Genomic DNA, 13,473 nt, shown 5'->3' with positions numbered 1-13,473 from the left:
GTGGGTTAGGGTGATTTTAGAAATGTGATGTTTTTCATGTTGAATTTTATTGTTTTGAACTGTTTTTATTGTTGTACATCGCTAGAGTGGCTGGGTGACCAGCCAGATGGGCGATTAATAAATTTAATAAATAAAAAGTGGAGGCAATCTTTAAAGCCCTAAATGGCTTGGGCCCAGAATATCTAAAAGGCATGTCTCCTCCCACATGTACCTGCCTGGACACTTAAGTCATCTTTGAGGTCCTCCTCCAGGTGGCCCTGAAGGAAGCTAGGTGGATGGCTACAAAAGGGAGGGCCTCTCAATGGTGGTAATTTGTCTATGGAATGCCCTCCCCAAGTAGTCTCGCCTAGCACCTACCTTCTAGGTGCCAGGCAAAGACATTTCTCTTCTCCCAGGCATTTTTGAGTTAAAATTTTAGATTTAATGGCTATATGTTTCACGTTGCATTTTTCATCTCTTGTTTATTGTTGGTGCTTGTTTTTGTATTGTGTGGGGGGTTTTAGCTTGTTTTTGTATCATGCTTTATTCTTCTAGCTTTGTAATCCACTCAGAAAGTTTTTGTTATTGACCAGATTAAACAGCATTCAGTGACCTGGCTTGCACGATCGCAGGGTGATTAATAAGCTATGATGGCTTATTTCCCCTGCCATGCTAGTCGTGTGCCAGGAGGAATAGCATAATTACCCTTGGCAGCGTGGCTTGTTGTGTCATGCGAACCTGGCCAGGGTGGCTTCTTGCCATGGCTGCTGAGGGTAATTATGCTAATCACCCCAGTATGCTACTGTGTAAACCACATCACTGAATGCTCTTTTTAGAGCCGAAAGGTGGTACAGAAATGGCTTATAAATAAATAAGCAAATACAAAACTGAAGAGTGGGTCTCATATTGCAGGTTGGGGTTAAAGTTGGGTCCCAGTTCTGAAAAGACTGATGACTTAAAGAACTTTGGCCAAATTTGTGTGAAACACTCTCCAGTTAATTAAACTACTATTTGAGTGCTGGATAACTATTCATATTCAGTGTTTTCATTCACAGTGTATTATTATTTTGGCAGATGTTTAAGCAATTAATCCTTTCAGACTTATTCGAATACTCTCCTTTCTAGAATTCATTGTTTTTAGAGGACAGGGAACTTCAAGCTTAAGCACAATTTGAGACCCCTAAAGCTTTGTGTTATCATCTGCCAGAACACATATACAAAGGGAAGAGTAGCTAAATGGACCGTACACAGGCTCTCTCCTCCCGACCTCCCACCCATGCACTCCATTCTTTCCTCTGTCCTGATGCTGGCTAGCTACCAGACTAAATCGTCCACTTTCTGGAAATGTTGTTACTGCTCCTGTGTTGTGACAGGAGAGAACCCTCACCTGCAACTAGCTTAAAATGAATTCAGCATATGGAACAAGATCGCTGAATATTTATAACAGTGGGAAGCGTCAATGTGACTTACACCAGCCTTCCCCAACCTGGTGCCCTCCAAATGTGTTGACTACAACTGCCATCTTTCCCAGCCAGCATGGCCTATGGGGGATATAGCCCAACACATCTGAAGGGCAACAGGTTGAGGAAAGATGAGTTACAGCAGGGGTGGGCAACTTGTGTCCCTCCAGATGTTTTGGCCTACAATTCCTACCAGCCCTAGCCAGCATAGCCAATGGAGATGGATTATAGGAATTGTAGGCCAAAACATCTGGATGGCCACAAGTTTCCCACCCCTGATTTACATTATAGCCATGGCCTCTAACTGTCAATTACTTTACTAGAGTATTTCATTCTACAGCTCTGCTAAGCTTTTAGTAGTTTAGTGTGTCAAGACAATTTGCTGTTACAAATACATTCACCTACAGTCCCCATTAGCTTCCTCCATTTTCTTTCACTGGAGACAAAACATCAGTTTTACTAGAGAAAGTGGCCACCAATAACTCCTGTCTTCAGGCTCAAATTATTCTAAATGAGCTCTAATTGTGGGTGGCTCAGTTGATTGGAAACACCATTTTGCATGTGTTTCCCATAGGGACAAAAAAGTCAGTTTTGGGGACACAGCTAAGCTCCCCTTTGTCCAATCTGCCCCAAATTTTGCCCATAGATAGCTATGTAATTTTCTAGCAGATTACGTAGGTTTGGTGCATAGCAAAGCTTATTATGGGATGTTATAGGGAAAAAGGATTCACACCTCATGTAGGGCCTCATGGACGGAAGTTAGCATTGCCCTTTGAGATATAGGCCATGGGGAGTTCTTCTAGTTCACAGGCTATGGTAGAAAAAAAAATGAGTGAGAAATTAAAAAAAAAAAGAGTGAAAAGGCGTGACCAACAGCCTGTCTCACGAAATACGGATGGAAAGTGACCAAATTTGCCAGGCTCAGATAGAATGGGCTAATTAACAGTGAGGTTGAAACCCAGCAAGATTGGTCAAGGATTAGGGGAGGTATGAGCTTCCCCCGGAAAACCCCATTTGTTTGCATTGAAGGAAGTTGGTTGGAGGCTTTGGAACGTTTGCGCTGAACTGTGGCATTAAGCCAGGGAAAGGGGGATTTAAAGGGCCTTCTGGAGCCCCATGGCAGAGCAGCTTGGTCCAAGTCAATCAATCAAGGCAGGGAGAGAGAATTAAAGGAGCTGTTCCCTGCCTCTGCAGAAGGGCGGTTGATTCACATTTTTTGTTTCCATGGGGTTGTGACTGAATAAATAGGGGTTAGGGGAATACACCCCTTCATGGATCACTGCCTTGTTGTGGCAAAGGGGTGTGCGTAACTCAGTGAAGCCATAAACTATGCCATGCAGGGCCACCCAAGACGGACAGGTCATGGCAGAGAGTTCTGACAAAATGTGGTCCACTGGAGAAGGAAATGGCAACCCACTCCAGTATTCTTGCCAAGGAAATCCCATGGAACATATCACAAGGCTAAAAGATAGGACGCTGGAACATGAGCCCCTCAGGTCGGAAGGTGTCCAATATACTACTGGGGAAGAGCAGAGGGAATTTCCAAGTAGCGCCAGAAAGAGTGAAGTGGCTGGGCCAAAGCCGAAAGGACACTCAGCTGTGGATGTGTGTGGTGGTGAAAAGAAAGTCTGATGCTGTAAAGAACAATATTGTTTAGGAATCTGGAATGTCAGATCAATGAATCAAGGTAAGCTGGAGGTGGTCAAACATGAGATGGCAAGATTGAACATCGACATCTCGGGAATCAGCGAACTAAAATGGACAAGCATGGGCGAATTTAATTCAGGTGACCATCATATCTACTACAGTGGGCTAGAATCCCTTAGAAGAAATGGAGTAGCACTCATAGTCAACAAAAGGGTGGGAAAAGCAGTACTGGGGTACAATCTTAAAAATGATAGAATGATCTCAGTACGAATCCAAGGCAAACCATTCAACATCACAGTAATTCAAGTCTATGCCCCACCCACTGAAGCCGAAGAAGCTGAGGTTGATCGGTTCTATGAAGACCTACAACACCTTCTAGAACTAACACCCAAAAAAGATGTCCTCTTCAACATAGGGGATTGGAATGCTAAAGTAGGAAGTCAAGAAATCACCAGGATAACAGGCAAGCATGGCCTTGGTGTACAAAATGAAGCAGGACAAAGGCTAATAGAGTTTTGCCAAGAGAACACGCTGATCATAGCAAACATGCTTTTCCAACAGCACAAGAGGTGACTCTACATATGGACATCACCAGATGGTCAATATAGAAACCAGACTGATTATGTCCTTTGCAGCCAAAGATGGAGAAGCTCTATACAGTCAGTCAAAACAAGACCTGGAGCTGACTGTGGCTCAGATCATGAGCTGCTTCTTGCAAAATTTTGGCTTAAATTGAAGAACGTAGGGAAAACCACTAAACCATTCAGGTATGACCTAAATCAAATCCCTTATGAATATTCAGTGGAGGTGAGGAATAGATTTAAGGGATTAGACCTGATAGACAGAGTGCCCGAGGAACCATGGACGGAGGTCCATAACATTGTTCAGGAGGCACCAACGAAATCCATCCCAAAGAAAAAGAAAGACAAGAAAGCAAAGTGGCTGTCTGAGGAGGCTTTACAAGTAGCTGAGGAAAGAAGGGAAACAAAAAGCAAGGGAGAAAGGGGAAAATATACCCAACTGAAAGCAGATTTCAAGAGAATAGCAAGGAGAGACAAGAAGGCCTTCTTAAATGAACAATGCAAAGAAATTGAGGAAAACAATAGAATGGGAAAGACTAGAGATCTCTTCAAGAAAATCGGAGATCTCAAGGGAACGTTTTGTGCAAAGATGGGCATGATAAAGGACAAAGAAGGCAGGGACCTAACAGAAGCAGATGAGATGAAGAAGAGGTGGAAAGAATACACAGAAGAACTATACAGGAAAGATGTGAATGTCCCTGATAGCCATTATAGTGTGGTCACTGAATTTGAGCCGGACATCCTCAAGAGTGAAGTCAAGTGGGCCTTAGGAAGCATTAGTAACAACAAAACTAGCGGAGATGACAGTATCCCAGCTGAGCTATTTAAAATCCTAAAAGATTATGCTGTTAAAGTGCTGCACTCAATATGCCAACAAATTTGGAACACTCAACAATGGCCACAAGACTGGAAAAGGTAAGTTTACATTCCAATTCCAAAGAAGGGCAACGCCAAAGAGTGTTCAAACTACCGTACAATTGCGCTCATTTCACACGCCAGCAAGGTGATGCTCAAAATCCTACAAGCTAGGCTTCAGCAGTATGTGAACCGAGAACTACCAGAAGTACAAGCTGGGTTTCGAAGAGGCAGAGGAACTAGAGATCAAATCGCCAACGTTCGCTGGATCATGGAAAAAGCAAGAGAATTCCAGAAAAACGTCTATTTCTGCTTCATTGACTATGCTAAAGCCTTTGATTGTGTGGATCACAACAAACGCTGGCAAATTCTTAAAGACATGGGAGTACCAGACCACCTTACCTGTCTCCTGAGAAAGCTGTATGAGGGTCAAGTAGGGATGTCAGAGAATTTCGCCACGAATCTCAGGGAGGCCGAATGCCAGTGCATTCGGCCCCCCGAAATCGGTGGTGAAACGGTCTGCCACCCCCCCGCTCCCCCGGGACGGGAGTTACCTTGGGCGAATCTCCCTGGCGGCGGCGGCTCCGGTGGCGGTTCGGCGGCGGCTGCTGGTCTTCCGACCAGCTGCCGCTGCCGCCACCATTTCCAAGTTAAAAAAAAAAAATGTGATAGGCTACGTAAAGATTTATGTAGCCTATCACAGCTAGATTTTTAAAAAATACCGTGATAGGCTATGTAAATGTTTACGTAGCCTATCACGGCTGAGTTAAAAAAAAAACAAAACCCACACGTATGCAAATGGCGGCGCCCATGGGCGCCGCCATTTGTGTTCCTTATTTTGGCACGTGTAGTCTACGTAAACATTACATAGATTCCGGCGAAAATAAGGGGAACACAAATAGCGTTCCCCTTATTTTCACCGTAGTCTACGTAGTCTATGTTTATGTAGACTACACGTGCCAAAATAAGGAACGCAAATGGCGGCGCCCATGGGCACCGCCATTTGCATACGCACTTTTTTGGGGTTTTTTTTAACTCAGCCGTGATAGGCTACATAAACATTTACGTAGCCTATCACGACTGACTGCAGGGACACAAACGGTGGCAGCTACGGCCGCCGCGATTTGCAGACCCGGCTGGCAGGATTCGCGGCGAGAGGGACGGGGCGCCTCCCCCCCACCCAGAATTTTGGGGGGGAGGGATGGGGCGCCTCCCCCCCGGCCAGAATTTCGGGGGGAGGGATGGAGCACCTCCCCCCCAACATGAATCAAATTTCATCACAGGTAAGTGACTTTCGTACATCCCTAGGAAACAACAGTAAGAACCGGACATGGAACAACCGATTGGTTCAAAATTGGGAAAGGAGTACGACAAGGCTGTATATTGTTGCCCTGCTTATTTAATGTATATGCAGAGTACATCATGAGAAACACCGGGTTGGATGAATCACAGGTCAGAATTAACATTGCCGGGAGAATTATCAACAACCTTGATGAGAGCTGGACTATAAGGAAGGCTGAGTGCTGAAGAATTGATGCTTTCGAACTGTGGTGCTGGAGAAGACTCTTACGAGTCCCCTGGACTGCAAGGAGGTCAAATCAGTCAGTCCTAAAGGAAATCAACCCTGAGTGCTCATTGCAAGGACAGATACTGAAGCTGAAGCTCAAATATTTTGGCCACCTAATGCAAAGAGAAAACTCTCTGGAAAAGACCCTGATGCTGGGAAAGACTGAAGGCAAAAGGAGAAGGGGACAGCAGAGGATGAGATGGCTAGATAGCATCACTGATGCAATGAATATGGACTTGAGCACACACCGGGAGAGAGCGTAGGACAGGAAGGCCTGGCGTGCTATGGTCCATGGGGTCACGAAGAGTTGGACACAACTGAACGACTGAACAAAGGGGAATACATTTATGTCTATACTGCCATGTTGTGTAAAAATGTATTTGGGCTTGGGGAGTGGGTGGCTGCAGGGAGGGATTTGCAAACTGATGAATTCTTACATGTGTGTCCGAGTGTTTTTGTGTTTGTATACAGTCCTTGGTGTGGGTGGATTCTATCCTTAATACAAATCCTTTTCAATTTATTGTGGTGCAACTTAAGATGACACTATTATTATTATTATTATAATTATATAATACACATTGGTATTATTTGCTTGGGTGTGCCAAGTGCTTTTAAATGATGGGATATATACAGCAATCCCATGCAGATCTATTCAGAAACACATCTCACTGCATTTGATGTGACTTACTCCCATGTAAGCATGTATATGTGTGTGAGGAATTGGGTTCCCCCCACCCACTGCCTTTGCTTTCAGTGTTGCAGAAGTCAGTTATGCTAGAAATTTCTTTATCTGTGTTGTTACTCTGGATACATTTGCAGGGGAGGGGCTGGTGTGTTGAACTGTTTGTAAATTTAGGCCTGCAATTCATTTTGTTTTGCTACATAATGCATCTGAGTCACATTGTGAACTTGTGGTTTTAAAAATCCTTTCTTTCCTTTTGGTGGTGTAAATTAATATATATTCCTGGCTAAATTCCTATTAAATGTTTCCCAGGCCACACTTAAAAAAAACAACCCTGGGATTATGTAACCTAAACTTACAGTTATGGACTCCTAACTGCCTGCAATCTCAGTTTGCCTGTGTGTAAAATGGGTTTCTTTATCCCTCCCCCCATTGCTTTCAATACATGGGCTCTGCCACAAAATACTTTCTCTGTGCTGTTATTCTAGAGAAATGTCTGGGAGGGGGAGGTTAGCAGGTTGACTATGTAGCAAAAGGCTTGTGTATAGGAAAGTAGGTGCTGTTGGGTCCACCTCCAGTGACCCCCTTGGCTCTGCCTCCAGTTAACAGTTTGACTCCCATTAGACTGCTGCAACATGAATGGGCAAACAGCCCGCCCCTATAGTCTCCACCCCAGTTCTACCTGCTTGTAGGAGTGCAGGAGTTAATCCCAGACAGCTCCAGTCACTGGCTACAAATGGTATGGGCTCTTTGTTTATAGTACTAGGCTATCAGTGGCTCAGGATACATTGTAGTAGCTTGTAACTAGCTGGGGATGCATTTTCAGCTACAATGTATCAACTGTTGAAGTCTCTTAGCTACTACAATGAGTACTGCCTCTGCAACACTATATGCTGCTAGCAGCTTCTGCTGATGGCACAAGATTGGGAGAATTGGGAAAAACAGGGAGAGGGACAAGAACTATAGGGGCTGTTAACCCCTGCAGTGGTAGTGCAGCCCAATGGGGGCCAAACTGCTAACCTTGTACTGCTGGTCGCTGGCTTTCTCTCTATATCCCAACTTCCTCTCTGCTAACCAGCACTCAGGCTAACCCCTTCACTTTTGTTGTTCAGTCGTTCAGTCATGTCCGACTCTTCGTGACCCCATGGACCATAGCACGCCAGGCCTTCCTGTCCTGCGCTCTCTACAGGACTATTAGTAGCGTGATCTTCAGGTAAAGAGAAGACTACAGAAGCAGACACCCAGAGATGCTTAATCAACATGAAGTGAGGGGACAACTCTGACTTGGCATGAATAAAATCTCACAGGTCCCAGCACTCAGGCCATTGAATGATAGATCCCAAAGCCCTGTGGTTCAACAGTCACATGTGCATCCCAATGGGCTCCTGCCACACGTGTGCTGGTCCCTTTGACCAAGGTGCATTGTGGTTTGAAAGGGGGCTGGCATTATGGTTGAAAAAATGATTTCCCAGCTTTTGTGTGTTCGGTTCAACCACAACTCACAACCCACCATAGATTTTGCAAGTGATACTCCCCCCCCCCCCCATTTACAGGAAATAAACCTTAACCCTGACTGGTCTCTATTCTAGTAAGCCTTAGTTGTTCAAATATTTTCAAGGAAAGCCAAGTCTGCAGATCTGATCTCTCATTAGCTAATCCTTTTATCCTTCTTTTAAAAGCAGGATTAAATTTAGACGTCAACCATACAGTAAACAAAATGTTTGATAGTTTCCAATGAAGATTCAGACTCAGTACTTCACTACTAGATGGTATTAATAAGATTCAATTGCAGAATTACTAAAGGCATCTGTTCTTCAGATCTACATAAAAAAGAACATTAAAGCTTCATAGTCTCTACCAGACAAGAGAATAGAGAGGCCCTTCTCATTTGTGAGGACAGTTAGGAGGGCAACTACACAAGAGAGGGCCTTTTCTGCAGTGGCCCCACACTGCTGGAATAAGCTGCCATTGCGGGTCCACCAAGCCCCATCATTGCAGACTTTTAGGAAGGTGCTGAAAACCTATTACTTTACTCAGGCCTTCCCTTGATTATGTTTTATTAGACTGGGTAGTAGCTGTAGTTGTATGTGGTAGGTTTTGTTTTTATGAGGCTGTTTGTTGTGGGGGGGGGGGTTAGAATGTTTGCTGCTGTTGCTGTTTTTACTGTTTTTATTACCTATCTGTTTTTATTATGTGATATTTATTGTTGTACACTGCCCTGAGAGGGCTTCTGCCCTGAAAGGCATCCAAGACATATTTTAAATAAATAAATAATACATTAAATAAATACATACATTTATTTCAGGCATGATCCTTGGTAGCACAAGGAAAGTAATAAATAGTACCTTGCTTGTGTAGTTTTCACTACAGCTTCTTCAGCTTCATTTAACTGTTTCAGTAAGCTTCTTATCTTTGCCTTCTTTTCATTGAGGACCAAGATAAATCGTTTATAAAGCTCAGTCTCTAGTTCTTCTTTAGCTTCAACACATTTTTGTAACCTTAAAAGTAAATGCATATTTCACTTTTACAATAAAGAATAAATGAGGCCTCTAAAACAAAAGGATGGTCTTAAAACTTAAATCAAAAGCAACTTAAATCAAAAACAACTTAAATCAAAAACAACTTAAATCAAAAACAACTTAAATCAAACAACTTATCAAAAAATCAAACAATTAAAACAATGTAAATCAAAAACATGTGGCATGTCAGAAATCACATGGGTAGGTGTGAATGTTAACTACTATAATAAAGAAAAGAAAAATTTGTTAGTATTTGTCCTGTGTAGACATAAGTGTTATTTATGTTATATTTGGAAGTGATATGGTGCTTTGTTTTGGTAGGATATCAAATGTTATATACGTAAACCTTTAAAATGTCTCTAAGTAAAATCTTTTAAACAGTTTATGAAAAAGTCTGAAGGCAGAATGTTTGACTGGGCTGGGATGACACGTTAACTCATGATGGTTTATTTTCCTGAGTAACCCATGATGGCTTACTGTGTTGTCTGTGACCTCCTTTTCTCACCCGTGGTGGGTTATTTCCTTCAAATAAGCCACCTGTGAACCCACTGTCTGCAGTAAGCATTATTTTACCTATGGTGGGTTAGCATGTCATCTGTTGTATCAGCATGGTTTACGGAGATTGCCTACAGAGCTGCTTGGCAACAGCGTCCAAAAACGCTGCCACCCTCTGCCCCTTATGAGCAACCTCTGAGAAAACTTGTTCTTCTGCTACATTCAGCTGTGTCTCCATCTCTGACTCCAAATCAGGTGTTGGTAAACCCCTGCGCAGTTCCCAAATGGTTTCACGTGTAGGTAAATCTTCATTTTTTCATGAAAATGTGAAATCCACATTTATCCAGTAGTGCAGGGGTCCCCAACCCCCGGGCTGCAGACCGGTACTGGGCCGTGGCCTGTTAGGGACTGGGCCGCAGTAGGGGTGAGGGAACCCCCCCCTTACCTTGGGTCCGTGGGGGGGGGGAGGCAATCCGCCCCTCCCCCCCGCCTCAGAATCCTTGCTGGCCCTGGCTGGCTCCGCTCTGCGGTGAGTCCGCAGAGCTGCCGGCTGGCTCTGGCCCTGTTCTTTGCAGTAATAGCCTATTACTGCAAAGAAGAGGGACGCAAATGGCGCCTGTTGCATCCCATTTGCATTCACAGACGCCATTTGCATCCCAGCGACTGGAAGTCCTCCCCCGGCCGGAGCCAGTCGGCAGCTCCGTGGCGAGTCCAGGGCCGGCAAGGATTCCAGGAGGGGGAGAGACGGATTGCCCCCCCCCATGGACCCAAGGTAAGGGGGGTTCCCACACCCCTACTGCGGCCCGGTCCCATCCCCCCCCCCGGTCCATTGAAAAATTGTCTTCCACGGACCGGTCCCTGGTCCCAAAAAGGTTGGGGACCACTGCAGTAGTACATGTGGTGGCTCCCCATAAGGGGAACCTGTATATTAAATTTCATCCAATTCCTGCAAACATTCAAGGAATTAGAGCCCCCCCCCCCTTTTGGTGCAATGTTAGCATCCCACCGTTCCAGTCAGGCCACCCCTCTCAAATCAGCAGAGGAGGAGCGGGTAGGATTGTGAAGGGAAGGGAAGCAAATGGTTTGTTTCGAGTGTGAATAAATCCTCACTTTTTCATGAATATGCGAAGTCCTGCATATGTCAGTAGTGCATGTGCTGGTTCCCTATGAGGGGAACCTGTATATTAAATTTCATTCCATTTCTGTAAACTTTCAAGGAGTTAGAGCCCCCCCATTTTTGTTGCACAGAGGCAGAGAAAGGGGACCCAGCAAAGGCTTGAAAATCCACAAAGGAAAATGGGATACCTGCCCGGCTGGGCAGGAGGCCTACACAGGGAGGAGGGGTGGGGGTGGGGGGAAATAAACTATGCTGTGTGGATTATTTGTCCAATTGTGTGAGGGGGCACAGTCGGGTGTTTGCAAAATAAACTGCTGTGCGTAGCTTATAAGCCACCATGGCTTAACATGACGTGTGAACAGCCCCTTCGTGTAGGATGGACAGACACCATTGTATCCAAGGGTTTCCATCGTCCAGTGGAATAGATACCACTGGCACATGGATTCCTCCATCCCGGGGGCCCCTTCTCCTCCACACACATATCTGCTCCAGTAGGTTGGGGGACCCTTTGGAGCAGATTTAATGGGGTGGCAGTGCAGGGAGAGAAGTGGAGGTATCCTTGCAGAAGCAGAAGCTTTACAATACTGGATGTAGCCCATAAAATATACCTCCAGTAAAAAACTGCACTGAAAACTGTATTTAAATTTTAAGCTAAAATATAGTAAAAAGCTGCTAAAGATTTCATTCATTATGATGCTAAAAGTTGTAAGTGCCAGTAATATAAGAGGGTTTTTTAAAAAAAAACAAAAAGGAGGATTCAACAACTTCATTAATAATAGTCCCTATTGATAGAGATGACAGTTGTGTTCTTACAAAAACTTCTGCAATATGATCTTCTTTCAAAAGCTGGAAATTAATAGTGTAAATATTTAAAGTCATTTTTAGTCAACTTTTAGCCAAGCTGCTACAAGCTAAGCCAAGCATATGATAGCTCACAGAGATAAACCCAGATCATATCATCACAACTACTCAAATAACTGTGGTTGTGATGGTATATGAGACCGTTATCTGCAGTGAGCTCAGCACATGCTCAGCCCACAGCCAGCTCAGCCCACTTCCACACAGCAAAAAGTCAACTAAAATTCATGGCTGTTGTGGGCTTACATGATTTAATGACTAAGTTCAAACAATCATGGGAATTAGCCCTTATGCTGGTAAATCACAGCAATATAACACTGGGCAATGCAGAAAAATGGGACACTTCCAAATAACAAAGAGACTGAAAGTTCAGTGTAGGTGGCTGAGTTTGCTCTATACTATCTCATCACCTGGGAAACCAAATGATTGCCAAACATGCCCAAAATGCAAAATTTGTCATGTCACTAAACGAGCACTGGGAATGTCTATGCTAGTACAGTACTGGCCAATTTTTCATAACTTGGGAAAACACAACATTCTGACACCATAAAGCCTTTAAATGCCTCTTCTAAACTCCACCCCAAAATAGTAGTGCATAACAGATTTCCCATATATTTGAAAATCAGACCACAGGCAAACAATAAAAATGTGCCACAAGATGAACATCTTGTATTCGTCAGTCATACCAGAAGGCATAGTGACTAAAGTACTAATTCGAAGAACCTTGCTAGGGGTACACTGAATGCTACTGGGACTCTAGCCATCAAAAACCTTCCACATGCAAAAGGATTTAATAGTGTTGCCTGTGCTGTTCCACATGCAGTATCCATCAGTGAGCATTTCTAGTTGACACAATTGTTCCTGAAATGGAATACTGTCCCTGGATTGGGGCAAATGTCTACAAATTAAAATGTTTAAATGAGGTTTTTTCATGCACATTCAACCATAAAGACCCCAAATATCAAGCGTATAATGGTCAATCGGATATATAATGAGACCTTTAGAAGACTAGCCCATGTTAAAATACTAGCAAATATAGATTTTACAGCTTTACATATAAAATGTTCATAAAGGAAAAAATAATCTTATGAACTATTAACTTAGTCCGACCTGATATGTTTTATGGATATGTTCAATAGCTAATAAATAATTCATCTAATTTAAATGCAAATGGCTGAGTATTATTACCATATACAGCAGCTCAGTAACTCCTTAAAAAAAGATCATATGCACTAATCAGCTACAGGAGAAGTTCCATGTATTAATCAAACTTTAACTGTTTAGTGGGGGGAGGTGGGGAGTACTGAACAGAAATGCTAAAATGCAGAGATTAACATAAAAAAAAAATCCTTACACAGTTAATTAGGAGAACAAATAAAAAAACATTTTTAAAAGTTAGGACAAATTGATAGAGCTTTTTCTATTTTGTGCCAGTAAAGTTCAAAAATTTCAGCCCTGTTTATATACAAATGATGGGAAATTATCAGCTGGAAAATACACTTCTATCAGTGCCTGCAGTAAGGAAAAAAACGCTGAAAATATTTGTATTATAGCCATTTAAGCTACACTCCTATACCCACTTACATGCAAGTAAGCTCCACTGAACTCAGTGGGACTTACTTTTAAATAGACTTGTATAGGATTGCACTGTTAGATGATAAACAAAAACTAAAACGGATGTAATTCTGATTGTATAAATGGCTAAAAGCAACT

General features: G+C 43.3%; 1 protein-coding gene across 7 annotated transcripts in view; it reads right to left on the bottom strand.

Moving 5' to 3' along the window:
• Window positions 1–13,473, bottom strand: part of XRCC4 (X-ray repair cross complementing 4) — a 194,375-nt gene that overhangs the window by 101,871 nt on the left and 79,031 nt on the right. For all 7 annotated transcript variants that reach the window (XM_084833604.1, XM_084833601.1, XM_084833605.1 and 4 more), the window contains one exon: window positions 9,117–9,269. In XM_084833604.1, the coding sequence (XP_084689730.1) occupies window positions 9,117–9,269 (153 nt within the window). The remainder of the gene's footprint in view (window positions 1–9,116; window positions 9,270–13,473) is intronic.

The sequence above is a fragment of the Heloderma suspectum genome, chromosome 2 (assembly GCF_057233095.1).
Source record: "Heloderma suspectum isolate Gila_16-S chromosome 2, 16-S_ref, whole genome shotgun sequence".
Lineage (NCBI taxonomy): Eukaryota > Metazoa > Chordata > Lepidosauria > Squamata > Helodermatidae > Heloderma > Heloderma suspectum.
The sequence above is the reverse complement of the archived record's forward strand: the minus strand, read 5'-3'. Positions and strand labels throughout refer to the sequence as shown.